Source organism: Silene latifolia, chromosome 1 (genome assembly GCF_048544455.1).
Source record: "Silene latifolia isolate original U9 population chromosome 1, ASM4854445v1, whole genome shotgun sequence".
In the NCBI taxonomy this organism is placed as follows: Eukaryota; Viridiplantae; Streptophyta; class Magnoliopsida; order Caryophyllales; family Caryophyllaceae; genus Silene; species Silene latifolia.
In genome coordinates this window covers 1,201,243-1,225,328 of record NC_133526.1, presented here as the reverse complement: position 1 = coordinate 1,225,328, position 24,086 = coordinate 1,201,243, and the positions used below count along the sequence as shown (strand labels likewise).

The 24,086-nt window shown below is 34.4% G+C and overlaps 3 protein-coding genes across 3 annotated transcripts; 1 reads left to right on the top strand and 2 right to left on the bottom strand.

Moving 5' to 3' along the window:
- Window positions 1-649: 649 nt before the first annotated feature.
- Window positions 650-3,220, top strand: LOC141606139 (uncharacterized). Its single transcript, XM_074425514.1, has 3 exons — window positions 650-1,042; window positions 1,182-2,067; window positions 2,787-3,220. The coding sequence occupies exons 1-3, from the start codon at window positions 650-652 to the stop codon at window positions 3,218-3,220; spliced, it is 1,713 nt and encodes a 570-aa protein (XP_074281615.1).
- Window positions 3,221-5,264: 2,044 nt separating this feature from the next.
- LOC141604510 (cysteine-rich receptor-like protein kinase 5) lies at window positions 5,265-6,301 on the bottom strand. Its single transcript, XM_074423311.1, has 3 exons — window positions 6,143-6,301; window positions 5,601-5,811; window positions 5,265-5,500 (listed from the first exon to the last, which is right to left on the bottom strand). Exons 1-3 carry the CDS (start codon window positions 6,299-6,301, stop codon window positions 5,265-5,267), a joined length of 606 nt encoding a protein of 201 aa, XP_074279412.1.
- A 4,909-nt stretch (window positions 6,302-11,210) lies between these two features.
- Window positions 11,211-13,849, bottom strand: LOC141591881 (uncharacterized). The gene is made up of 8 exons (XM_074412373.1): window positions 13,591-13,849; window positions 13,293-13,442; window positions 12,505-12,602; window positions 12,143-12,215; window positions 11,996-12,056; window positions 11,821-11,906; window positions 11,642-11,731; window positions 11,211-11,465 (listed from the first exon to the last, which is right to left on the bottom strand). The coding sequence occupies exons 1-8, from the start codon at window positions 13,675-13,677 to the stop codon at window positions 11,403-11,405; spliced, it is 708 nt and encodes a 235-aa protein (XP_074268474.1). The 5' UTR covers window positions 13,678-13,849; the 3' UTR covers window positions 11,211-11,402.
- Window positions 13,850-24,086: the final 10,237 nt, after the last annotated feature.

The window sequence follows — 24,086 nt, the reverse complement described above, 5'->3', positions numbered from 1 at the left end:
AAGCCAAGGGGGGCGAGCAGGCCGGGCTGGTTAGGGGCGGGCCGCACGGGCCATGTAGGATGTTGGGCTGGGGCCGGGTCGGGCTGGCCCGTCCTGTTGGCCAGCTTTACGCTCATATATGAGATTTATTAGGTTAATTATATCGATCAAAATGGAGATATAAAAGACATAATAATAATGTACTTACAGTGCCCATGAGGTTTTCGGGCAAGTCTCCAGATTGACTGCCAATGCTTCTGCCACCGATAATCTCCAAGACTAGCGCGCCAAAAGCATACACGTCTGATTTTGTTGAGAATTTTCCATGATATCTATATTCCGGAGATATGTAGCCACTGTAATTATTGAGCAATCACAAAGAATTGTTATATAAGGACTCCAAGGTACATTTGTATTAGACGATATTTACCATATTATGAGATACGATCTTATTGTATATAATCTAACTTAGGCAATATATTATACATAACTTGTTCTTTAGGATATAGCACAAGTATATTTAGGGTTGTAATACTCTGTTAATGCAATATCAATTACGTTCAACTTCCTTCCTTTCCTCTTCTCACATATTCCTGGTTTTTCATGGCATCAGAGCAAATCTGATCCTGATCATACCTTCCGCTACAATTCAAATCAAAATAATTCAATCATGGTTGGGCCAGACGGCGACGGAAAGAAGAGTGGTGGGAGCAAATTCGCAGAACAGATTGCTCCGTCATCACCGTTGTATCTGCACCCTTCCGAAAGTACGGCCTTGTCATTAACGCCAACGGTTTTCAACGGAGAAAACTATGACTTGTGGGCAGATGCGGTAAGGAATGCTCTTGACGCGAAAAATAAATTGAGTTTTGTTGAGGGCAAAGTAAGGAAGCCGCATGTCAAAGACGGGGAAGAAGAGAGTCTTGAGGCAGTGGCATGGCGCCAATGTAACGCCATGGTCAAGGCCTGGATTAGGAACTCAATTGATCCCAAATTGCACCCAAGTATCAGTTTTCCAGGAGCCGTGACAGAGATTTGGAAAGAGTTGAAGGATCGGTACTCGGTTGGTAACGCACCACGAGTGCATCAACTCAAGCACGAACTAAATCGTAAGCAAGGCAAAGAACCGATCGGTGGTTGAGTATTATACTAATTTGAAGACGATATGGGACGAGTTAGCAAACTACAGTCGTGTATCGCAGTGTACTTGTGGAGCGGCAGCGGATTTGGCCAAGGAAAAGGAAGAAGAAAAAGTTCACCAATTTCTCATGGGACTAGATACGAGTTTGTATGGCAATATCCGCACCAATCTCTTGATGGAAGATGAGATAACAACATTGAACAGGGCATATGCGCTTGTTCTCAGAGAAGAGAGACATCGAGCTGTCACTAAACCAAAAGAGGAAAACAGTGAAGCAGCCATGGCGGCTAGGCTGATTAGTGGAGCAAGCAGGGGACGTGACAGTACTGTACAAAATTCAGAAACAAGAGAAGGAATACCACGATGCACTGCTTGCAATAAACTATACCACACAGAAGATAATTGTTGGGACAAGTATCCTGAACTCAGACCAGGCAGAGGTCGGGGCAGAGGACGGCGTGGCGGACGTGGTCAAGGGCGTGGTGGCAGAGGACAAGGCGGAAACCACCAGGCAGCCAATGTTAGCACGACAAGTGAAGGAGAACGAAATTTGACAGTAGAAGAGGTAATTCAGATACGCAATTTATTGGGAGCAAAATCGGATGGAAATCAAGCCAATTCAGGTATGGATTGTGATATTAATAATTGGCTAATCGACAGTGGTGCATCACACCATATGACAGGGCGAAAATCCTTGCTTGCCAATATCAGCATACAAAACCCGTCAACCGTGACTCTGCCAGATGGTTCGAAAATCATAGCACGAGAGCATGGAGAACTTGTGCTAAGCGATAATTTTGTTTTAAAAGACGTTCTATATGTTCCAAAATTAACTTGTGATTTAATTTCCGTAAAACAATTGATTGAGGAAAATAATTGCGTTGTGACATTTTTTCCTGATCATTGCACCATACAGGACCGATCTACGAGGATGAAGATTGGACGGGGTGAGCACCGTGACGGGTCTATTTTTTTGAAGACGGAGCAAGTGCGGGTATCACGAATAAATGACAAGGGAGATGCGCGCCTTTGGCACAAAAGACTAGGCCATCCGTCTCACAGTGTTTTACCAAATTGTGGTAATTTGATTGGTTTTAATTTAAGTTGGAACAATAATGATATATGTGATGCATGTTGTCGAGCGAAACAAACAAGATCCGTTTTTAAAGCAAATAATAAAATCAGTGATGAATTGTTTAATCTTATTCACTGTGACATATGGGGACCTTATCACAAGGCAATTTTTTCGGGGTCACATTATTTCTTGACGATTGTTGATGATAAAAGTAGACATGTATGGGTTCAATTGATGCGAGATAGGGGAGATGTTTGTCGTTTAATGATAAATTTTTGCAAAATGACATTAACCCAGTTTGGAAAAAAAGTTAAAGTAGTACAAAGTGATAATGGCACGGAATTTCTTTAGGACCATTAAAACAATATTATAGTGATAATGGCATGATTTTCCAAAGTAGCAATGTTGACACCCCACAACAAAATGGTAGAGTAGAGCGAAAGCACGTAAATATTTTTTTAGAGAGCTAGGGCCCTTCGATTCCAAGCTAATCTACCCATTGAGTTTTGGGGCGAGTGCATTTTAACCTGCACCTTATATCGATCAATAGAACACCTACACGAGTCTTAAATGGATTAACCCCGTATGAAGTGTTACATGGGACACAACCCGTATTAGATGACTTGCGTGTTTTTGGAAGCCTTTGTTACGCTCACAACAAAGATCGTCCTAAGGATAAGTTTAACGAACGAGGAAAAAGATGTGTTTTTATCGGTTATCCAAGTTCCAAAAAAGGTTGGCGCGTTTATGACATCAAGAGTCGGAAAATTTTTGAGTCTCGAGATGTGATTTTCTATGAACACACTTTTCCTTTTGTTGATAATGGTTCCATGGGCATAAATGAAGAAGGTGCCCGTCCAAAAATGAATGAACAAATTGTTGCAGACCCTCATTTTGTTTCGCCTAGTTCACACCAAGAAGTGGAAGAACTTGTTCCAGGGGAAACAAATGACGAAGAACAGGGAGGCTTGAATGAAGAAGAGCAGGCAGGTCCAGACATGTCGAGCTCACCCCCCGCCGAATGACCCGAGTGACGTGAATGAGGGGGGGTAGCGAAACAGAGGACGTGGTGCTCGACAACGTTTCGAACCATACTCTTGGAAGAAGGATTATGTGTGTAAAAGCGCCGCATTATAGACCCCATAACAAATGCTCAATCCGTCCAGTCACCATCCACAAAGAAAGGTACTCGATATCCTATAGCAAATTATGTCACAACGAATTGTTTTTCCCTTAATCACAGGAAATTTTTGGCTCGTGTTGATGCTATGGAAGAGCCCAAATGCTATGAAGATGCGCCAAACAAGAATGGCGAAATGCTATGAATAAGGAGATAGAGGCACTAGAATTAAATGGAACATGGAAAATAGTTGACTTACCCAAGGGTAAGAAACCAATTGGGTGTCGTTGGGTGTACAAGATAAAGTTGAAAGCAGACGGAACTATTGAGCGCTATAAAGCGCGGTTAGTAGCACAAGGATACACTCAAGTTGAAGGGATCGACTTCCATGAAACCTTTGCACCAGTCGCAAAAATGACAAGTGTGAGATGCTTGCTTGTCGTAGCCGTGTCAAAAGGATGGGGAATAGAGCGAGTTGGATGTGAACAACGCCTTTCTTCACGGAGATTTAGACGAAGAAGTTTATATGAGATTGCCACCGGGAATCCGGGGGACAAGGACCGGGCAAGGTATGTAAGCTTTTGAAATCCTTGTATGGGCTTAAACAAGCATCACGAAACTGGTTTGCCAAACTCACGAGTTCTCTAACAAGGTATGGCTTCGTTCAATCACTAGCGGATTACTCTCTTTTTACTTACAATAACGATGGAATTTTTATTGGTTTATTGGTGTATGTTGACGATATGATTATTGTAAGTAATAACAAAAATGCTAGTGATCGACTTAAGGCCTTCCTTGATCGGAGTTTTGGGGTAAAAGACCTTGGGCGTTTGAAATATTTCTTGGGAATTGAGATAGCCTCGAGTGCAAAGGGCCTTTTTCTAAGTCAACGGAAATATGCTTTGGAATTAGTGAAGGAAGCGGGAATGGAAGGATGTAAACCGGTGTACACGCCTATCCAACCAAACCATCAGTTGGCATTAGCTAAGAGTGAAGTTTTATATGATCCGTTGAAGTATAGAAGATTGGTGGGTCGTCTTATTTATTTGACGATAACAAGGCCAGATTTGGTGTATTCAGTTCATATTTTAGCTCAATTTGTCCACGCCCCAAGACGAGAACATTTAGATGCAGTCCATAGAGTTATACGTTATATCAAAAGCAGCCCGGGAAAGGGAATTGTGCTCAGCAGAAACAGTGACTTGTCTTTGCGAGGTTATTCGGACTCAGATTATGCCAGCTGCCCGTTATCACGACGGTCCATTACGGGTTACTATGTGTCTCTAGGAAATTCACCCATTTCGTGGAAAGCGAGAAAGCAAGCCACTGTTGCATTATCCACGGCCGAAGCGGAATATCGAGCCTTAGCTGGAGTAACGAAGGAATTGTTATGGTTGAAGTCCTTTTTGCAGTCCCTGGGTATAGATCATACTAAGCCTATGGAAATTTTGTGTGACAACAAAGCCGCGACGCATATTGCAAAGAATCCCGTCTTTCATGATCGAACTAAACACATTGAAGTGGATTGTCATTTTGTTCGTCATCACCTAGTGACTAAGACAATTTCTACTTCGCATGTAAGGAGCAAGGATCAAATTGCCGATATTTTTACGAAAGCTCTTGGAAGTGAGGCATTCGAGTATCTTCAGTCCAAGTTGGGCATTGGTACTCCAAGTGCTCCAACTTGAGGGGGAGTATTAGACGATATTTACCATATTATGAGATATGATCTTATTGTATATAATCTAACTTAGGCAATATATTATACATAACTTGTTCTTTAGGATATAGCACAAGTATATTTAGGGTTGTAATACTCTGTTAATGCAATATCAATTACGTTCAACTTCCTTCCTTTCCTCTTCTCACATATTCCTGGTTTTTCAATTTGCAAGACGCAGTATCGGATTTGGAGGAGAAGGAAATAATTACAAGTGAGACTTACTCGATCAAGTGCAATCTTCTTTGGTATGGACGTGCGTTTGTTTGAGAGCGGATGTTCTGGCCAACCCAAAGTCTGCAATCTTAGGGTTCATTTCCGCATCTAACAAAACATTAGGTGCTTTAAGATCACGATGAATTGTTCGTTGAGGAGAGTCGTCGTGTAGATATAACAGGCCTCGTGCAATGCCTTTTATAATTTGAAACCGAATTGGCCACGTCAATTCTTGTCTCTTTTTATTATCTGTGAAAAAACAAATCGCTTCAATATCACTATAATAGAAAACGTAAAGAACAGATAAGAAAAACAGACAAATAAATTTACGGTAAGAAGTCAAGATTACCGAATAGGAAATAGTCGAGACTCTTGTTGGTCACTAATTCATACACAAGCAATGCCTCGCCGTTCTTTAAGCAAAATCCTAGTAATCGAACCAAATTCCGGTGTTGAAGCTTTGTAAGAAGTTCGATTTCAGCCTTAAATTCTTTCTCACCTTGGCTTGAGTTGTGTGATAACCTTTTCACAGCTATTTCTCGTCCATCTAATAAGATGCCCTATGAAAAAAAACAATTCATTTGCAAAAATTAGCTTCAATTTGTGACCCCATATTACTAAAATAAGTGCATTTGACCAAATGAATCAAATGTCATCTGTATAAAAATTATTTTTACGGCTACCAAAAAAAAGCATCAATTGTGTCACGTGCAACAACATTAAGAACAACGTACAATTGACAATTTTGATAGTCGATTAATGTGAATCATTGTTTAAATCTTGAAGCAAAAACAACTCTTTTTTTTTTGGTACATAGCAAAAAAAAGAAAAGAAAAAGAAAAATTGCCCTTAAAACTCCATTTACACACGAAGAAAATCATTTTGATTTACCTTGTATACTAAGCCAAAAGCACCTCCACCAATTTTGTTGGCAATTGAGAAATTGTTTGTGGCAGCTTGGAGAGTTTCCAAATCATATTGTTGCGACTCCGCCGTCTTTAAATCTTCCTTATAGGTTACTCGAGGCAATGTCCGCGGTAGCTTTGTCATCGTTGATGGGGCCAAGGGAACGAGATTGGTATAAATCGGACTTGGCAATGGCAACTCTTGCACCTTGTTTACATGGGCATATGCTATTTTAAAATCAAACAGTCAGTAAATTTAGAATTACTCCTTCTGTTTCAATCATTTATTTACATTTAATTAAAATATATTTTTACAAAAAATAAAAAAGCTAAATAAATGAACGAGATCGAGATGCAGAAATAATTACCATTCGGTCTGACCCTAACTTGTTGGCTTTTGCAAATGCATATGACGGATACGACGATGATAATGATCACCACTATTGTGACGACTAATGGCACAACAACGGTATATATTATCATTGCGTTTACTGCGGCTGCAATACAATGAAACGTTTTAGCATCCGATTTAACTCGGATTCACACCGGATAAGACCGCAAAGTTCTCCCTCATGAAGTCATGATCAGTTTTAACAAATAATCATTAACAAGTTTAAAGATTGGTTATTGATGGGGCATTTTCTGCACCCGCTGACCGAGTCAACACATTGAGCAAGGTCAAAGATATCCAAAGCAAGTCAACACCTTGGACAGTCTAGCCGACGCAGCCTGTCGGCCTGTCACCTGGGTCTCGGCTAGGCAACTAGCCAGCCGGGACACATATCCGCGTACTCATATCCAAGACCCCTCGGCATGGAGTCAACAGGGCCCGCCGGCCTGCCATGGGTCCCTCCGCCGAGGGTAGAACAGACTTTCCACCTGCTACGCCACTTGGCCCACTTGGCCACTACGTCACAAAAGGTGAAAGTCTATAAATACTCCACTTCTCTCATTGAGAAGGGGATCCACAATCTAACCTAAAACTCACTATTCATCTGGTATAAACTCCTTTATCTCTCTACAATATACTTTGTCAAGTAACACACAACTTAATCCCTTTAAGTTTACTGACTTGAGCGTCGGAGTGAGTACGCTCGGTGCAAAGCCGAGCCCTCAGTTTGTTCATCGTTTCAGGAGAGACCGAAAGGAAGAGTCAAGACAAGGAAAGACATCATTTCACTAAGCTTACGTGGTAAACAAATCTGCTCTGGAATTATACCCGGAACAGTTATATAATGTATAATCATCAAATTGAACCGCACCGAATCTAATCCAACCGACTTGAACCGAACCATGTAGCTAGTGCTATTTTCTTAGGCAGCTTAATAATTAAATGGTTATTCTCGTAATTAAAATGTTCATATGGCTATTTTGGCGAATATTTTGAAAGAAATACGTAATGATTTTGGCAAAATACATGTATATAATCTTTTTTTTTTCTTTTACTAAAACAAAGTCGATTTTATACTATATCCTGGACGGAGAGTCCACTTTACAAGCTCACAAACGAACGCTTTTAAATAAAATAGATGCCTTACTTACCTGATGTTCCGTCGTCATAAGTGGGTGTAGTATATAGACGACGCACTGACGAAGTCGAACCGGCTGATTTTTTTGAATTGGTCGATCTTGTTAAATTGGCCGCAGTTGTTGAACCAGCTGTGTCAGTGTGTAGATAACAAAACAATGTCAAAAATTCATTATTAACTTAAAAAAGACATACTAGCTCTTTCACTATTGTTTCAAAAGTTGAATGTGTTTGCTGATAAAAACATTATCATCTTTAAACAACTCTTTTAAAAGACCGTCTATAATAAATTTTAATAAGCCATTATGTACAATATTTTACAAAAAAAAATGTTGGTTATCGTTATAAAATATCAAATTATGAAAAAAGTAAAATTAAAAGTTTCTCAAAGTAAACCATTTTTAAGTTAAAGATTGACTTAAATGTTTAATCGAGGCGAAGGGAATACTCATTTTTGAAAATAAAAGAGGAGTAAAATCATACCCTGGCAAAGAGTATCAACATCTTCATATATAGTGCCAATGAACAAACAGTTCGATACAAAACTATTTATGAAGCTTTCATCAACGTCAAAAGCGTTGCACATACACTTCAAATCGGCCCTAGTTTGGTCCAGAATAGTGTCGCAACATTTCGTATGGTCGACAAATAATTCGCCACAAACGCCTTCTAATACTTTTGTAACGCATGGTGTCGAACTAGTAGCAGTCCATGGTTTTGCAAATATTGGTGACGCAAACCATAGTAACATAAACGTCGATATTATCAATTTTAAAGCCATTAAATTTGGTATTTTTATTGTTTTTGTACTTTTTTTTGGAGAGAAGTTTAAGTTTTTTTTTAATTAAATTTTTGTCTATCATATTGAAACGATTAATCGATACTAATATGTAATTGTATGAGTAATTTTTTAATAAGTTTACAAGTCTTGTTTACTGAGGTGCGGGTGCACTCTCACGATGCAGGCGATATAAATAATTACATAGTGCAACTAGCAAACAATCAAGAATAATAAAAATGTTCTACTTGGGTAACTCATCATGGCAATTAGGAGGACTATGGAAACATCGACTAATTCTTTATGTAGAACATTACACTGTGAGACACTATTAGACCTGTCAAACGGATCGGGCGGGTCGGGTCTCGGGTCGGGTCAAATACGGGTCGGGCCATACGGTTCACGGGTCGGGTTAGGGTCAGAATACGGGACAAGAAATAATTTTTAACGTCTTTTTAAAACGATTTTTTTAATTTAAAAAATATTTTTTTAAAAAGTAAAATATATTTAAAATTATTATTTTAACCATATTTATCATATACAATAATTATATTGATATAATTATTAAAATAAAGTTTTTTTAATAATTATTTTATTATTAAATATTATAAAAGTTATATAAAATTGACTTTTTAGTTGAATTTTTAATTTTAAGTAATAAAAAAATAATTTTTAAACTATATTTTCAAATATAATATATAAATATCAATATTTTTAATAAAATTCATGATTTTTCCTTGACCCAACGGGTCGGGTCTCGACCCTAAAATAACGGGTCATTTCGGATTCGGGTCAAACGGGTCGCGTGTCGAAAAAACCGGGTTTGTAACCCTAAAAAACGGGTCAGGTTTTCGGGTAGGGTCGAGTTTTGACAGGTTTAGACACTATCTATGAAATGACCCATACCATACTAGTAGAGTCGTAGTAGACATGGTCACGGGACGGGTTAGAGCCCAGACGGGCTAACTAAGGCAAGTCAGGCTCCTCTAGCTAGCCAAGGAGGCCTGTTCAAACGCCTTTCTTCTTATAAAGTCCATAATTTCAAGCCTGACATAGCATTTCCTCCTTCAACCCCTAAAACGGCCCAAATGTCAGATATGCTAATGCTGGCTGGTCGAGCTGCCAAAACATGGATCTGAAAACACTGGTTACCCAGCCTGGCCCCACCTAGGCTGTTTGGGTGGTCTGCCATACAAGATAAATACTTCGTATTATATATTGACCAGACTTGCATGTGTTAACATTGAAAAAGGAAAGTTTATACATTATTAAATATCATGACAATCCCCTATCTACTAAAAGATTAACAAAACTAAATTTTCTCGCTTAAGTTTTGCACCTAAGACTCATTCTATTGTCTATTTTTAGTCATATTCTTTACCATATATAAGAAAATTTCAAAAGGTTTCCCTGCAAATTTCATTTACTTACATAAGGAAAAAATTTCACTTCAAACTTTATTTACTTTAAATAAGAAAATAAATAAACATTAAACTATTAATTTTTCAATAAAATATAACTTTTCATCAAATTAAAACAATTTATAATTAAAATAAAATAAAATTCTAAATACAAATTGCTAAACTTTGTTAGGAATGAGTTGACGCATATTACTTGCTCTTTATAAAACAAAAATACAAACTGAGATTATTAGATTCGCGGAAAGAAAATATCATTAAAACAAGTTGAGAAGTTTATAAAATTAAATTATTAGTTTTGTGATTAAAATAATTAATATATAAATTTCAGGATATTACTCAATTTTCTTGATTAAATTTCACAGTTCAATTTAGTAATTTGTCAGTGGTTCATAAACACTGGTCTAATTTAAAGCCGATCCAACTAACCTAATTGGGCTAGTTTAACTATGTGAGTATGTGACCCATATTTAATCCATCAGTTTTGGGCCCAACTAATCCGGCCTAGAACCATGAAATTTGTTGATTTTAGCCTTAGCTTGTTTGGTAAATAACAAAGCAGATTCATGATAGCGGATTACTTTAGCAGGATATGTTAGCAGATTTCAGTAGCAGATTTGACTATCAAACAAATCAGCAGAATTAGAAATGGGTGTTTGGTTATTAGCAGATTTTAAAATAATTAGAATGGTTTCATGAATAAAGTGAATATGCTAATGCAATATCCGCTATTAGCAAAGATATTCAAAAACGATGAGATTCCGACTAATATCTTTATCGAATACGCCCGTTTACCAAACACATGGAAATAGTAGATTGCTTGGTCAAACTACTAATTAGGCCGGAATTTACTAATTTTGCTCAATATGTTGTTTACCAAACAGGGCCATAAGGAATGAGAAACCATCCATTGATGTACAGCATCCAACCCGAATTCATATCGTTAAAAAGTTTATCCAAATTGTTTTATAAGACAGTCTTTTTGTCTTACCTTTAAGGCTAGTCCAAATTTGTCCAATTTTAAATTTTAATAAGTTCTTTATTTTGTTCAAGATTTCGTGATGAGAGCCGTGACTAGACCTGGCAGAATTGACCTTTTCCGTATGACTCGACTCGAATAACCTTACCAGTATTAAACCCAACACCCGAGCTTGACCGGAACTTGACCCGACCAAATATGATTGGACCAAATTGTTTATTGTTGAGCCAAAAATGACCCGAACTAGAAATGACCCGGCCCAACCTGACTCGAACCCTACAAACCCGAAGTTGACCTGTTTCGAATTTACTCCACCCCAAACCCGGCCCTATTAACCCGTTTCTCAGGTCTAGCTAAAAATAACGTGAAACATTGCATTGCAACTACATTGTATAGGTTTTGGCTATACACTGATGATGAGTGAACATCAGTCGTGATAATTCTCAGTTCCTTTCATACAAAATTTCATTACGCAGATAAGAAGGAACAATAATTATAATCTCAGATGGTTGCGAAAGAAAACTATTCATCGAAGTTTCCACCCTAAACGGTTACATACTTGAGAACAGCCCCGCGGATCTTCTCCATGTAGTCCGCAGCTTGCTTCTGTTCAAGGATTCATGATCACTTTCATTCATCAGTTTCAAGTTGATATTTTATGCAAAATAAGGAAATGGGTTTGCCTGTTTCAACTGACAGGAATTCTGAATGCTAAAAAATGTAGGCAAGAATGCTGAATTTACAGAAATGAATTAATACTCGATTCTCAAAGCAACACTAACCTGATCACTTCGCTGAGCGCTTGCTATATTTTCATCAAGAAGCGTCAATAAAGACCGATTCAGCTCATTCTTCTCTACCATATCAAGCAACTGCAGGTAAGCACAATGAAACTAGTTATAAACTCAACTAAATAATTTCTATGCAATAAAAAATTAAGACGAGGAAGGGGAGTACATACAGTAGTCTTAATATCCTTTGATGTAAATATTTTCGTAAGACTTTGCTTTGCTTTTACTAGCTCGGTCTGCATTTGATCGTATGCCTCTGGAAGAAAAAACCAGGCACAAGTAAGCATAAGTTTTAGTTTAAGTGACGGAAATGAAAACTGCAAGTCTGTAACTGTTGAAACAGACCAATTCCCTCAAGAAGGGCCTTCTGCAGTGCTTCCAGCTCAATCATCCGATCCTCCATGTCCTAACAAACTCAATAGCAGTAATTTATTACTCGTATTAAGGAATGATCACGTCAAGGGATGCCAGGAAATATCGTTAGATAATAACCTGAGTTTTAGTCACAGAAAAACGGAGCAATCCCAACTCTGATTTCAGATCTCTGAAAAATTCATCATCTAATCTGCAAGAGAATTACAACTACCACATAAGATTACTGCATCAATCAACATTCATTTACGCTTGTTTTCATCGTTTCCCTCCAAACCAGAAATTGTGTGTTCAGTATTACATGACTGCATCAATCTACATTCATTTACGCCTATTTCCAACATCATTTTCCGTAACTCAAGGTGACTGCATCAATCTACACATCGACTCACGAATGTTTTTTATACGGCAAATCATCAAACATTTCATGAGGAAGGCTAAATAAGAAAAATGAAGCTCTGAAGAAGAGAAAGCAGACTAACCTAGGCCTCAACCTCGAGATCTCGTATTCAATCTCTTGAGCCTCAGTGTCAAGAAAATACTCAATCAACCCGGCAGATGTATCTGGTACAACTCGTGACTGCAATTCAACAGCAGCCCCAATCAGAAATACACATCAAATAATGAAATAAAAACCAGTCCAACCAAACTCAAATCATCTTCACTTCAGTCTAGTTCAGGTTTTATAAGTTCGTTTGATGTCCGATAAGCTAAATTCACTTAAGCTTACTTCAGTCTAGTTCAGATTCTACAAATTCAGTTCATTTAAGTGAATGTCCCTCAAGTCGACTTCAGTCCAATTTTGTTTTTCGGGGACAGTTATGTTCACTTCTCTTCACTACCTCTAAATTTAGTCTGGTTCAAGTTCTATAAGTTCAGTTCAGTTCACATCAATTCAAATAGTTTCAGTCGAAAAGAACGGCTGTAACGCCAATTACAAAATTTGGCAATCCTATTTTCACATTCTTATGACTCAAATTCAACAACCACTACTCACACACATTGAGTAAAAATACCAAACATAAACCTTATCCTTCCTTACACAAATACACCCCAAAAGAACATGGTTTAAATTAACCTGTGACGTCTCACAACCCTTTTTTCTTTTTAGCGTTATTTAAATTAATTAAACCAGACAATAGAATTTTGAAATAAGAATTTGTGACCGTCTCAAGTAAGAATTTATGCTAAATTAATTAGACAATACAATAGAATTTTGAGCAAAACCCATGAAAGATGAAAGAAAAGGGTACTAGAAAAAATAATTAACCTGACGAAACGCCTCGCGCCGTTCTTTCTCTTCTCTCAAATGACGTTCATAAGCTTCTTTAGCTTCATCATCTTTCTCAAATTTCTTCTTGAATTCTAACCTTGCTAAATGCCCTGTTTGTACCGGTGTTTTGAACACTCCTTCTGGGTCCTACCTTCCATTTAAAACAAACAAAAATACTCCATTAGTCTCGTAGACTCATACCGTGTATAACGACCTTATAATACACACACGACAACGTTGTTGTATGTGTTATAACCGTCTTATTGAATAATTTGTGTTAATAAATTATCAGTACCCAAACGCAAGAAATTCTTGGTCTTGAAGAAGGGAAGAGAGTAGTGCGTGGACGTATGGCGGAAATCCCGAAGCTTAGTGCGGCCATTGAAATTGGCCTTAAGGATTTGATGTAAGTGAAATTGAGAATAAGTGAAGTTCTTGGCTGTAATTGGTTTGTTATCTATTTCTGGTTTTTTGGTGGATAACGGTATTTGATTTATTTCTCTTTTTCTTTTGGATAAATTATGGGTTTGTACGTTCTATGGGCAGCCCACATGGGGATTTTGCATATGCCCGTTAATTATATAAGCGGGTCGGGTCTAAACTCTTGATAAGATACTTAGGTCGGTAAAATAAAGCTGAACTCGAAAAATTAAATTGAATATTTCTTTCGTTCCAATGAGTATAGTTTACTTTATACACGTATATCAATGCACAATTTCTTTTGCTTATATCTTTAGTTATATACTAGTATATATCTCGCGCAAATGCGCGGTTTTTTAGGTAGAACTATTAAGGAAAATAACAATTATACAACTGATATTTAACTCAATTTGAAATTTAATTGTAAAATATATTATCATTAATGCTTTTGTATTAGTCGGTAGAAAAGAAAAAGTTCAATATAATCCAGTTGTAAATATAATATAATGAAAGTCCAATTACAGATATGATATAATAAAAGCATAATTACAGATATGATATAATGAAAGCTCAATTATAGTCAAATTCATTTAGGCGGAGAAATTTTGGAGATCTCTTATTCTTTTAGTATAAGGGGGATTACTAAAAATTATAAAAAAAAAAAATGGATATTAATATTGTACTCGATAAGACAATTTCAAAAAGATCTCACATGACTATCCTTTTATGTTATATACTAGTGTAGATCCCGCGCAAATGCGCGGTAAATATAGACCTTTTAATTTTTAGTGTATTAGTTATAGATTTTAGATTTATATCTCGCGAATTTTTATAAAAAACAACTAATATTAATTAAAAGAATTGAATAATTCCATAAATTGTGTTTTTTATGAAAATATTTTAACTACATCAAATTTTTTTTTAAAAATCTTTTTTTTGAAAAATCAATTAGTTTAAGTAGTGGGCCCAACATATGATGGTATAATTAGAAAAGTTAAAGATTGGAAGAAGTATCACGGTAGAATATTTGCAAAATCAATTAGTTTAAGTAGTGGGCCCAACTTAGAACGTGATATGTGGTTTTTTCAGTCCAGAAGGCAGGCCCAATCATAGTGGAAAGCACTTGGGCGGGAAACTACTAAGAGAATTTTATTCTCTTAGTAGTAGGGGGGATTAGAAGTTATAATGAAGATTCTCTTCACCTATAAATAACGCCTAAAAGAATGATCTGTTCATTGAAATGGAGGAAATATGTTAATCGGCTTGTGATCAGTGAATAGTGACCCAAAATGAAAGACTCTTCTTGCACCTCAAATTTGATTAACATGTTTGGCAACCTAAAATTGAAGTTGGGCTCAATTCTTTATTAATTTCAATCTAGTTAAAATCTGGGCTTCTAAACATTCATGTCCCATAGGCCACAGTAGTTATTTCGATTCTATATTTGCATCAATCCTATCTCTTATCGTATATTTTATCTGTCCCGGTCATTTATTGTCCTATTTTATTTTTGAGTGTCTCAGTCAATTATTGTTCTTTTTATTTTAAGAATGAACTTGATGAATAATTTGATCATTCACACCCAATTTGTTCCATTTGTCAAATTGTCATTTGGTAATTGGCCCCTCCTTTTTTTTTTTTGTCTTGCAGCCAAAACCAAAGGACAACAATTTATCGGGACGAAGGGAGTACTTTTTTCTCTGACATATTCTAACGCAATATTTTTTTAAAAAAAAAAATTCCATAAATATACTCCGTATTTTTCTGATCAAGTTTTTTTGTCATCATCTCAAATCCAAATGCGCTCACAATTCTAATTCCATAGTTTCATAAACATCATTAGGAAAGAATTCTTCGTGATCTCCAAACAAGTTTATGAAATTGCGTTTAAATTACAACACATTAATTTCTACAACTGCGATCATCTTAGGACCCAAAAAAAACAATCGATAATATTTAAATTTCTTAAACAATTGAAATTCCTATACGAGTAACATAAATAGTACCTGAAACCCGACTCAATCTGCATAAAAAAAGATTAATTGAATTCGATTAAGCAAAGGAAGACCTTAAGCTAAGTACACCTGAAGCTATACTGAACCGATTGACCTTTAAAACACTAACTTTAGTAGTTTCCACTAATTTAGTGAGGGGCATATCGCATATATGTCTTTAATAAATAGTTTACACTAATTTAGTGTCAAACCTATTTTACATAAGACCAATTAACACGAAAAAAAAGTTAATTGTTTACTCCCTTTGTCCCAATTATTTATTATCTTTCATTAAAAAATACGAGTACCTTTTACAAAGAATATAAAAGAGAAACAAATGATTGGTACGGATGGAGTAAAGATGTACAATCAAAACATAACAAATGGGGTATATTTTTGACTAGGACGTAAACGATCTGAGCCTGCACAACAAGTCCTTAGAATCAGCTCGTCAATGTTGAGCTCAAGATTAGTCAAACTGAGCTCGAGCTCATACTCGAGCCAAGCTTAGCCCAAACACACTAAAATTCAGCTCAGAAGCTCGATGCCTGTTGTCGGTATTTCTTGTTTCAATGCATTAGTAGTACATGTAACATGTTGTACATTTTATGCAAAATATACATATAGACACATTGCTTGACAATGAGAAGTAGTTATCGCTATCGCGAAAATAACAGTGAATTAGGTATATCTTAAAGATCATGCAATGTATGAGCAAAGCAAAGATTAGTAGTGTAGACTGCAAAACTGGTATTCTTATGTGTAAGCAATTGTGAAATATGGACATTTATGTAAGCAATCCTACTTGTACTGATTTTGGACTCGTAAGTTGTAACTGCAATGGTGCTAAATGTCGAGATTTTACCGGACAGCCTTTGTCTTTTAAGCAATGCTATCCTTTGGGTAATTTTACTATCATTATTTTTATACTTGGGAGATAAATTATTTCGAGAGCAAGATTTTTATTAATTTCGATCTAATTTAGAAGTATATTACGAGTATTAATTAGGCCCTTTTTTCCACTTATTTTCAGTTTACTTCAATTCAATCTAGGTCTTAAAAGTTTAATTCAGCTTAAGTCGGTCCAAACAGTTAAGTTCAGTCAAGTTTAGTACAATTCAATTCAATTCAATTCAATTTAAAGTGTTTCAATTCAAATGAACGAGTATGCCCAAATTAAATATTGATTAAACTGTAGTTATTGAATTTATTGAATTTTCTATTCTTATAAATTCAATGACGTTGATCATACATGCTATCCTTTTCTGAGTTTGTATGATAAACCTAAACCACAGTTAACACGGTATGTATATATTGTAAATAATGGTGTAATGTGAATAATAACACATAAAATATGAATAATTATTAATATACGTTATATGCTATATCAAAATATTTTGATTAGTAACCTAAAACAACATTTAAGTAGTTTATTCCCCTCGTTTTAATCATTTATTTATCTTATTTTTATTCTTTTTAAAGAATATATTTTTATTAGAAATTTAAGGATAAATCAATACATCAATCAATCAATCAATCAATACATACATATATATAAAGCAGAAACTTTTCGAGCGATATTAGAGAGTCCAACTTTTTTAGAATTTCTAACAAGAGTATATTTCGAAACAAATTTAATAAAATTATCCTAATAAACGTATATTTCTTAATATTTTAATAAAATTATCCCAATACAAATGATGTATATTTCTTAATATTTTAATAAAATTATCCTAATACAAGTAGATTAAATTTATATATTAGAGAGTATATTTCGAAACAAATTTAATAAAATTATCCTAATAAATGCATATTTCTTAATATTTTAATAAAATTATCCCAATACAAATGATGTATATTTCTTATTATTTTAATAAAATTATCCTAATACAAGTAGATTAAATTTATATATTAGAGAGTCCAATTTTTTTAGAATTTCTAACAAGAGTAGATTTCGAAATAATTTTAATAAAATTATCCTAATAAATGTAGATTTCTTAATATTTTAATAAAATTATCCTAATACAAGTAAATTAAATTATCACAGATGATACTACTAGGTGCCCGTGCATTTTATGTAATAGAATAATCAGAGTTATTTTGATTGTGTTTAAAGACTACTAATTCTATTGGAATTCAGTTCGAATTCGATTTTGCGAGATGTTTATGAGGAGCAAATACTCTTAATTGTAAATAGTCAAGGTAAAATTATGTTGTAAGAGATCTAACATTTTCTCTCAACGCACTAAATATATGTATATATGATACTTGCTGTTTTTTGTAACATCATTGAGTTTTACATAGTTGTAAAATAATTTGCAAAACTCATAAAGACATGTCTTCGTTATTAAGGGTTCATATTGGCGAGCTCCGCCATGTTTATAAAGAGAGCGTTTTGTATTTAATTAAAAACTGATTGTGCATGTAGGCTGTAACAATGAAAAAGCTAGCTACATACTAAGTACAATAACTATATCACTCGATGTTATACTAATCGATGATAAAACTTTTATGTTAAAAGCACTAATAATTCATAGGTTATCTCATCTACACCAATTACATAAATTTTTTTATCAATGACAATATAGTAGGACTTTTTTTTTATCAACTTAAGAATATATTTTTACAGATAATCCTAATGGAAGACCCGTCCATCGCACGGGCTTTCCAACTAGTAAATGATTAAAACGGACGAAGTATAAGCGCACGCACCTCACGGTAACTCCGACCAGCCGACCAGGATGACACAACATAGTCTGTCGCAAGTATTCAAATTTCAACATATCTGCGTATTAAAAATTATTATACGTACGAGACCAAGATCTTCTAAGATTTGAACTTTGAATGTTTGATCTAATTTTTTGAGGAAATAGAGGTTCTTTGAGAATGCGGCAAGTGTAATTCCGTACCGGGTAGGATAATGACGAGGTTAATTTTTGAGTTGTACTAAGTACTTCATGTCAAACTTCCTAGGTTCCTAGCTAGATAGAGTAATAGAGGTTAATCATACGGAGGAATTTAAAAACTTTAAAATTAAAATAGTTTTATGTACGTGACCAATCAATGTTTAAAGTAAAGGGTACGTAATTTCAAGCATGCATAATTTTGTAATGTTGTTCTTTCCGATTTCGCCTTGGTCTCTTATCTTCCGTTTCATTCACATTGTACTTCGGTTGAAGCGATCTTAGCTTATTGGTTAAGACGGAAGTATTTTAAATAATACTCCATAGGTTATTGGTTATAGGTTTAAATTCTTCTTTCGTTGTACTGTATTGTCGTATGAGTATATGACTCATGTGACACCCAAAAAAACTATTTTTCGCTATTTTTCTAAGGTTTATCCATTGTTTCTATGACCGCAAACATTATCCTATTTCAATTCATCGCTTTGATTTTTTTTTGAGAAACATTTATAACTCTTTCTATTCCGTTCAATAGTTATCTATTTTTTATTTTAAACTACATACGAACTCTCTAGTCTCCAGTTACTCAATCATTTGTTTACCTTTGACGGCAGTATATACAATATTCTGTAAATGAAATACATGCATTATAGGAATATTATTATCTACAATTAACAATATTAGACGATAATAAATTTAAGTTTAAATCTCTCATAAAGATAAACAAATGATGGCGAAAAAGTGAATACACAAAATAATACTCTTGCATCCTGTGGCTTGAATGCGTTATGCAGCATGAAAAGGTTAAGAGTGAGGTGCCTAATGCCTTACAATGATTGTTACAGTCCATATGGAATTATATAAATGAGCTTTTTGCATGGTGGTCAAGCACTCAAGCTACCAACCCAAACCGCATTGTTTACATCAGTATGACTATATATGACTATATGAGCCATGGGTTAGCCTTTACTATTGCGATGACTTAATTTGGACGGTTAATGTGGACTCACCGACTCTGGCTTAATTCATGGATCGGAGGCAATGGCCCGAGCTAGTTATTGGTTAAGGCAGGGTCATGCATGCTGTTATGTGGCAGGTCGAGCTTTCTAGCTAGACTGAGCCCTAAACAGGTCTTTCTAGGGGATGGGTCGGTCAGACTAACTTATGTTTGTTCTAATCTGACCTGTTATGCTTTTTTTTCTTTTTTTAAAACGGGTTAACACGGGTCAGGCTATTAAATTGGAGCCTTGAAAGAGGTCTCATCCCTTTGCCACCATAATGTCCGAGACTCTGAGTTCCATTGAATTAGGGCTTTTCGGGGCCAAGTGTTATTTCTATTATGCCTAATTTTATCTTAATTAATTCAGAAGAGAATACTCAATCCAGGACGTGCCACCTCATTAATTTAGCCTTTTTTTTATAAAAAAAAAAAATTATGTTATGGTGGGACCTGTTAGTGTGCAAAGGAGTATATTTCTTCAGAATTCCGCCAATACAAATATCCTACAAATTCCATCGTAGAACAAATACTATGAAATAATTTTATACATTCCGAATAAATGAAATTAATGGCATATAAGCGGTATGAATTACAAATCGGAATAAATGAAAATAATACTATGAAATAATTTTATACATTCCGAATAATTTGATAAAACTATATTTATACATATGCAATAAATTTACTGACAACAAGTCCAAAGCGATAATAGCCCAAGCTTTACACTTTGATTTTATTTTATATACGGATTATTAATTTTATTTTAACAATTCGAAATTTTATGATAAATACGACATCTTTGAATTTGTTAGTTAAAAATAGGAAATATTTAATTATCAAAACAAAATACGAAGTATTATTTATCGATCCATGTACTTCATTGTATATGGGCTAACTAGCGCATACTTATTTCACCAATAAATCATATAAGCTTTGACATTCTGATGTTACACTAAACTGTGTTAAAGTAGATTACTAAATTTTATTTCTTTATTCGGAGTATAAAGTTTTTTATGTATGCAAATTTTATTTACAATAGTATATTACGTTATTTACTCTTAAACCATTGCATTTGAACACATATTTGAAACAAGTGTAAATATTGATTATGTAAATCGCTGATTTAGACCGATTAGATAATTACAATAGAAATGCAAAAAAAAAAAAAAATCATTCAAAATCATTAATACCGGCCCAAATACATACCCGTGCAATTTTACGCGGGTTTAAAACTAGTTGAGTTTCGGGGGAAAAGTGTAAAACGGAGTATATGGCAATTAGCAACCCGAATAGCTAGGAAACGGGTCAGCCATGGAACAATCTAGAATTAACAAGTGTCGCAATACATTAGAAAGTGGGACGAATTTTATAACACTAGCTTAAATATGTGGCCAATTCAAATGGAAAAAAGTGGCGTGAATATTATCAAAATCAATTGTGATTGGTTTATCTTTTGAAATCTGTCTACCGCATGCGTGCCGGTTTCTTGTGTCCGTGTGGGGTACTTCAACCTTATTTATAAACTATTCTCCAAATTTTAATTGTATATGGTGTACTTTAGTGACTAATTAGATAGTCTTCGTAAGAGTTAAAGATCGATTTGTTTTTTATTTAAAGGAGCTGAAGTGGACTTAATTTAATATATATAGTCGAAGTTTTGAACTGGAATAAGGCCATGTTGTTTTTGATTGAAAAGGTTGAATTGAATTGAATGAAGTTGAGATAAACTGAACTTATTGAAGCTGAACTGAACTGAATAGAACTTAGGTAAGATTTAAGAGTTAATTTGTAAATAGATGAGTTGGACTGAACTGAATGAAACTGGACTGAAATTAAGCCAGAAAAAACATAACCTAAAGTTAATTTATGAAGAGATGAGCTGAACTGAATTGAACTGAATGAACCTGAATTAAACTGAAATGAGTTGAAATTAAGTAAAAAAACAAACTCATTTGAAGATTACACTTTTTTTTTTGTAAGACATTTAGACAGAAAACGTCAAATGAATATATTAACTACAAATAATAATCAGTTTGAATGAAAAGTTAATTATTTAAAAAGTTCGGTTTACAAACTTTTTATTAAACCAAATTATACAAGAATTTGTATTAAGATTACTATAGGGTGTATGATGATTACATTAATAATATATTTTGAATTATTTGAGTATTAAGCATGACATATACTATTTTGAAAATATGTGGCTTTACAAAGTGAACCAATTTTACATTAAAATAGTTTAGTAAACAAAAAAAGACATTTACATTTATTTAAATTCTTCTATATGGATAATTTGTTAAATATAGCAAGTAATTTTGCATTAATATGAATGTAAAATTGTTGCATAGAGAGATTAGTATCCTGGACTATCTAGTTGCATTCATTTTTACAAAAGCTTCCAGAATTGGTACAGATAATTTAAATTTATTTCGAACTTTATCTAGAATGAAAAATTCGCGACGAGAAGTATTGAAAATGCATGGATATAAATAATTATTTATTGTTTGCATTTAAGATTAAAGACAATTTTTTGTTCAAATTCAATTCTTGTGTGACGCATACTAATGTTTGTGTAAGACAAGTATACTTCTAATAAATAAGAATAATATCCCATCTAGATGGTCGTCTACAAGACTAATGTATGTCTATCTATTAGTCAACACATTATCGATCAATCGACTACAATTTCTAGTTTCTACTATATCAATGATATTGAAATACCTTGTATGAATTTTTAGACGACCTTTGACAATATTAGCGTGTCTTAGATCTCATTTTCAAAGGCCTAGTGACAAAAATTGCATAGTGCCAAACCAAATAGGATGAATATTAAAGAGTGGATAATGCATGATATGAATCAAATTAAGATAATTTCTTTGTAATTTCCAAAATTTTATTTGAACCAGATTTCACACTACTGAGTATAATTATAAAACGACCTGCTGGTAATTACTGTTACAGATGTCTTAGCCTAGTCGTTAAGATAGAGATAAAATTTCACTCAACCCCGAGTTTGCGTAATGTATTTATAGCTTATTTGATAGCAATAAAACTCATAATAATTAACTAAAATGTCATTATATAAAAAGAATTTGAAATATTTAAGTTATATTAGATAATGTCTAAGTATCAATTTCTTTGAATTTGCATATTAAATACTTTGAATAATTCAGATGACCGATCTATCACTTGGTACTAAATGATGAAGTTAAGGGTGTGGAATTGTGGATTAATACTCCTAGTTTAGCAACCCTTTATGGCTCTATAGACACAAATTATCATCTAAAATTGTTATATAAGCAAGTAAGTCACAATTACCTTATAATGTTTATACACCTTATTAATTACTGTACTATTACTCAATGATCGGTGTAGAAGATGTTATATCGATCTTGTTATTTAGCATATAATGTTTTACATGCACCTTCCTAAACAATGAAAATTCGAAATGTTTGTTAACATTTTCGATTTTATTTCATGTTTTTCTCATTTTCTTACTGGTTCACCTTCGTGCAAGTTATCCGTTCTCTAACTACAAATTCTGATTTCGCGGATATAATAATGGCACACAATCCAAGGCTTAAAAGATGGATGGTAGTATGAAAATAATTAAGTGCCCAAACAAGGTCATAGAGAAGATAAGGTGCTATCATTGAAAGTGATTGTTGATTATCTCACTAAGGTTATGCAGACCACAAGGGTTGGTCCTGACACAAAACCATTAACCATGGTTACACATTACCCATGCACATTGCACCACTCTATATATTGCACTATTCTAACATTAAATAATAAAAATAAAATAAAAAACAAATAAATAATGACGAAAGTGGTGATGCTATGTTTGAGTAAGCTTTCAAAAACAGGAAAATTCTTTTGTATAATCCATTAAATTTTGAAAAGCAAAAATAAACAAAAATGTATTAAAAAAAAAGGCTTAATCTTTCCAAATAGGTAATGCTTATGTGTAGCTCTCTAGTTGGGTAACCCAATCTTACACCATTTTGTTGTGGGCCCAAAGTGCTGAAAACACCAGAAGAAGTTAGCTTGTTGTTCCCAAGCACCTTTCATGTATACTTTGGTGGTCTCCTACCTTTATTAATCCTGTTAGTTTCTCTTAAAACGGATATATTCATATCCGCCTTGAAATTAAAATTATCACAAAATTTCATTTACGACGGATATTATCCGTCTTAAGCTTAAGACGGATCAAATAAATACTCCCTCCAATTTACAATAAACTTCCATATTTTTTTTTTCGTCTATTCACAATAACTTCCCTATTTCCTTTTTTGGTAAGTGTTTGTGTGATCCAAATTTAATTGTATGGTGGGGTAGTGTATTTGTGTGGTCCAAATTTATTTATAGGGTGGGGTAGTGTGTTTCCTTAATTTTTGTGTCAAAATGAAAGGGGAAGTTTATTGTGAATAGGAGGGAGTATCATTTTTGTAGATAAGATAAAAACAAAATGTCT

Excerpts from the sequence above, each read along its gene's own strand:
- LOC141606139 (XM_074425514.1), top strand. The coding sequence starts at position 650 with ATGGTTGGGCCAGACGGCGACGGAAAGAAGAGTGGTGGGAGCAAATTC. Across the intron at positions 1,043-1,181 it reads AGTTGAAGGATCGGTACTCG|TGTACTTGTGGAGCGGCAGC; the intron begins GTTGGTAACGCA and ends CGTGTATCGCAG. Across the intron at positions 2,068-2,786 it reads GAGGATGAAGATTGGACGGG|TGTTACATGGGACACAACCC; the intron begins GTGAGCACCGTG and ends CCCCGTATGAAG.
- LOC141591881 (XM_074412373.1), bottom strand. The coding sequence starts at position 13,677 with ATGGCCGCACTAAGCTTCGGGATTTCCGCCATACGTCCACGCACTACT. Across the intron at positions 13,443-13,590 it reads CAAGAATTTCTTGCGTTTGG|GACCCAGAAGGAGTGTTCAA; the intron begins GTACTGATAATT and ends AATGGAAGGTAG. Across the intron at positions 12,057-12,142 it reads TTTCTGTGACTAAAACTCAG|GACATGGAGGATCGGATGAT; the intron begins GTTATTATCTAA and ends TGAGTTTGTTAG.
- LOC141604510 (XM_074423311.1), bottom strand. The coding sequence starts at position 6,301 with ATGACAAAGCTACCGCGGACATTGCCTCGAGTAACCTATAAGGAAGAT. Across the intron at positions 5,812-6,142 it reads CTTTTGGCTTAGTATACAAG|GGCATCTTATTAGATGGACG; the intron begins GTAAATCAAAAT and ends TTTTTTTCATAG. Across the intron at positions 5,501-5,600 it reads TCTCGACTATTTCCTATTCG|ATAATAAAAAGAGACAAGAA; the intron begins GTAATCTTGACT and ends GTTTTTTCACAG.